General features: G+C 51.7%; 1 protein-coding gene across 1 annotated transcript in view; it reads left to right on the top strand.

Annotated features, from left to right (window-relative positions):
* Nucleotides 1–1,540, top strand: part of LOC107125835 (snake venom vascular endothelial growth factor toxin HF-like) — an 8,287-nt gene extending 6,747 nt beyond the window's left edge. The window contains 1 exon segment of the mRNA XM_015429297.1: nt 1,492–1,540. Coding sequence (XP_015284783.1) covers nt 1,492–1,540 — 49 coding nt within the window.
* The last annotated feature ends 1,272 nt before the right edge of the window (nt 1,541–2,812 follow it).

Genomic DNA, 2,812 nt, shown 5'->3' on the forward strand with positions numbered 1-2,812 from the left:
CGGTAGCTTCCTGAAATCTATCATCCACTTCATGCCAGGGGCGCCTCACCCCACAGTGGGATCCAGACAATCGTGGTGATAGTACGACGGTGCATAGAAGGCAATGGTGGAATAGTAGTGGTGGCGGCTCCTACTCAAAGGCCTGGCAGAAGAGCTCCGTCTTGCAGGCCCTGTGGAACTGAGAAAGGTCCCGCAGGGCCCGGATCTCCTCCGGGAGCTCCTTCCACCAGGTAGGAGCCGCCACCGAAAATGCCCTGGTTGCCGCAAATTTAACATCTCTGGGGCCTGGAATTTCCAGGAGATGACGACTCCCCGACCGTAGTGCCCTTGGGCAATACTGAATTGGATAGATTGGTTGGTCTCATTCAGTATAATACAACTTCCGGTGTTCATGAGTGCCTGGGGATTGAACCTGGGACTTTTCGGCAACCACAGGAGGTGCTCTGCCACCGAGCCCCCCTCCAAATGCGGGACACCTCTAGTTTTAAAAGCTAGGGAGGCTGGGAAAGCTCCCTGCTGGAGAGCAGTTCCCACCTGTGTTCAGGGGTCGTTTCGTAGAAAAAGAGCTAGGGGAACTCATTAGCATGACTCATTAGCATATGCCACACCCCTGACATCAGGGGCCCGGCAGTCCCGCGAATCGACCTCTGTCTGTGTTCCTGGAGCAGTGGGATTAGGCAAAAAAGATGGAAGGTGCCTCATATCCATATGGCGATATCTTTCGCTGCCAGTAAGTGGCGCTGTTGCTCTCACCTTGACCTGAGGAAGATGCTGGTTAAAGGAAGAGGCCTGGGTGAGACAGAGGGACTCTTGTGGTTCGGTGCATTGCTTCACTAGCAGGATTCTAGACACCTACGTAGACACCCCCCACAAAAAAAAAACTCGGATAAATTATTAGGGACTGTGATATAGCTTGCTGAAACTTAGTGTACCCTCTAAGCTGAGCCAGTGTGAGCTAGCTCACAGTTTTGTAGCCTCCGGTTCACACATCTTTTTGTCTTAGCTCAGGAAGGAGGGCCCCAGAGCAAACCAATTGATGCAGTAGCCAAATCGCTCGCTCACAGCTTTAATACCAGGAGCACACAAAGTAGAATTTTTGCTCAGAAGACTCCACAGCTTAGAGGGAGCATTAATTTTTTGCATCATTTAATGTGTCATGTTAATAGAAGAGAACAGATTGGATTTACACCCCATGGCCCTTCACTACCCAAAGGTGTCTCAGAGCGCCTTACAAACTCCCCTCCCTTCCCCTCCCCACAACAGACACCCTGTGAGGTAGGTGGGGCTGAGAGAGCTCTGGCAGAAACGGCTCTTTTTCAATGACAGCTCTTATCAGAACTACGGCTTGCCCAAGGTCATGCAGCCAGGTGCAAGTGGAGGAGTGGGGAATCAAACCCGCTTCTCCCAGATTAGAGTCCGTGCACTTAACCGTGACACCAAACTGGCTCTCTAATACTGAACGCTTTGCTTCGGTTCTCTCTCTTTTTTTAGACCTGGTTGGTTCTACCACCACCCAAATTCCTATCACACTGTTCATTGAATGTCTCATCTGGTTGACTGTACAGACTCAACAGTGTTGTAATCGACCTTGAGTTCCAGTTAGAAAGGTGGACCAGGTAAAACATAAATAAAAATAGAACGATAAAACGGTGCTGCCGGCCACAGGCATCTTGGTGTGGTCTGTTGTACAGACACCAAATCTCTCGTGAAGACTGCAACCCCCAGCAGTGTTCCCTCTAAGCTGAGTGAGTGTGAGCTAGCTCACAGTTTTTTAGCCTCCGGCTCGCACAGTTTTGCCTTCGCTCAGGAAGGGTGGCTCCAGAGGCAAACTCATTTATGCAGTAGCCAAGTCGCTCGCTCACCACTTTAATGTCAATAGCTCACAAAGTAGGATTTTTGCTCACAAGACTTCTACGGTTTAGAAGGAGCACTGGCCCCCCCAGTCCAAAGAATTTCTGTCCTCTCCCCCCAGACCCACCTGAGTCCTGTTTATAACATTTCTTCCTGCAGGTGCAGTCTGCCCCTGGGAAAAGGCACCTCCAATTGACTGCTGGCTGCAGTGGGACGTGACGGAAAGATTTGGGAGCGGAAGGACGCCTTGGATAGCTGATGTGTCCTGAACACTGCTGGGATTTGGGGGACGGACGAAGGGGAGAGCTGCCCCTTCGCGCTCATCAGCTGTTCACTGGAGAATGGGGCTCCCTCCGTTTCCGCGGCGGAGATAATTCATTTCTTCTTTTCCTGAGAGGGATTCAGGTTTATGCCCTGGGCTACTGCAACTAGAACCCTTTAGCAAAGCACACCCCTCCCCCCAAGCCAAGCTTGGCTCCCCCCCCCCTATTTATGGCACAAAATTCTTTGGTCTTAAACATGAACGTGTCCACCTGTGTGTGGGTTATGTATATCATGGTTGAATTAAATGGCATTTCTCAGAGCATCACCTGCAGTCTTTCCCACTGGCTGCTTTTAAAGAGTGTTCTTCTGTCCCCATGCCAGCAGAGGGGCTGGGCAGATTTACTGTCCCGTTTCTAAACTGAGAGGGGCTGCGGCTGAGACCCTGTCTGGACCCTACTCCTCTTTTCTCGGCAGTCCCGTTTCCACATTCAGAGGCAGACAACCTCTGAGTCCCAGAGTCAGGAGGCAAGATCGGGGGAAGGCCTCGGCCTCTCTCTGCCCTATTGCTGGCCCTCCAGAGGATCTGGTGGGCTCCTGTGTGAGACGGGATGCTGGACCGGATGGACCACTGCCTTATCCAGCCAGGGTCTTCTTAGGTTCTTACTAAGGCCTTGGCCTCTTTACGCTGTTGTTGGCC

The sequence above is a fragment of the Gekko japonicus genome, unplaced genomic scaffold (assembly GCF_001447785.1).
Source record: "Gekko japonicus isolate JY-2015 unplaced genomic scaffold, Gekko_japonicus_V1.1 scaffold4662, whole genome shotgun sequence".
NCBI lineage: Eukaryota > Metazoa > Chordata > Lepidosauria > Squamata > Gekkonidae > Gekko > Gekko japonicus.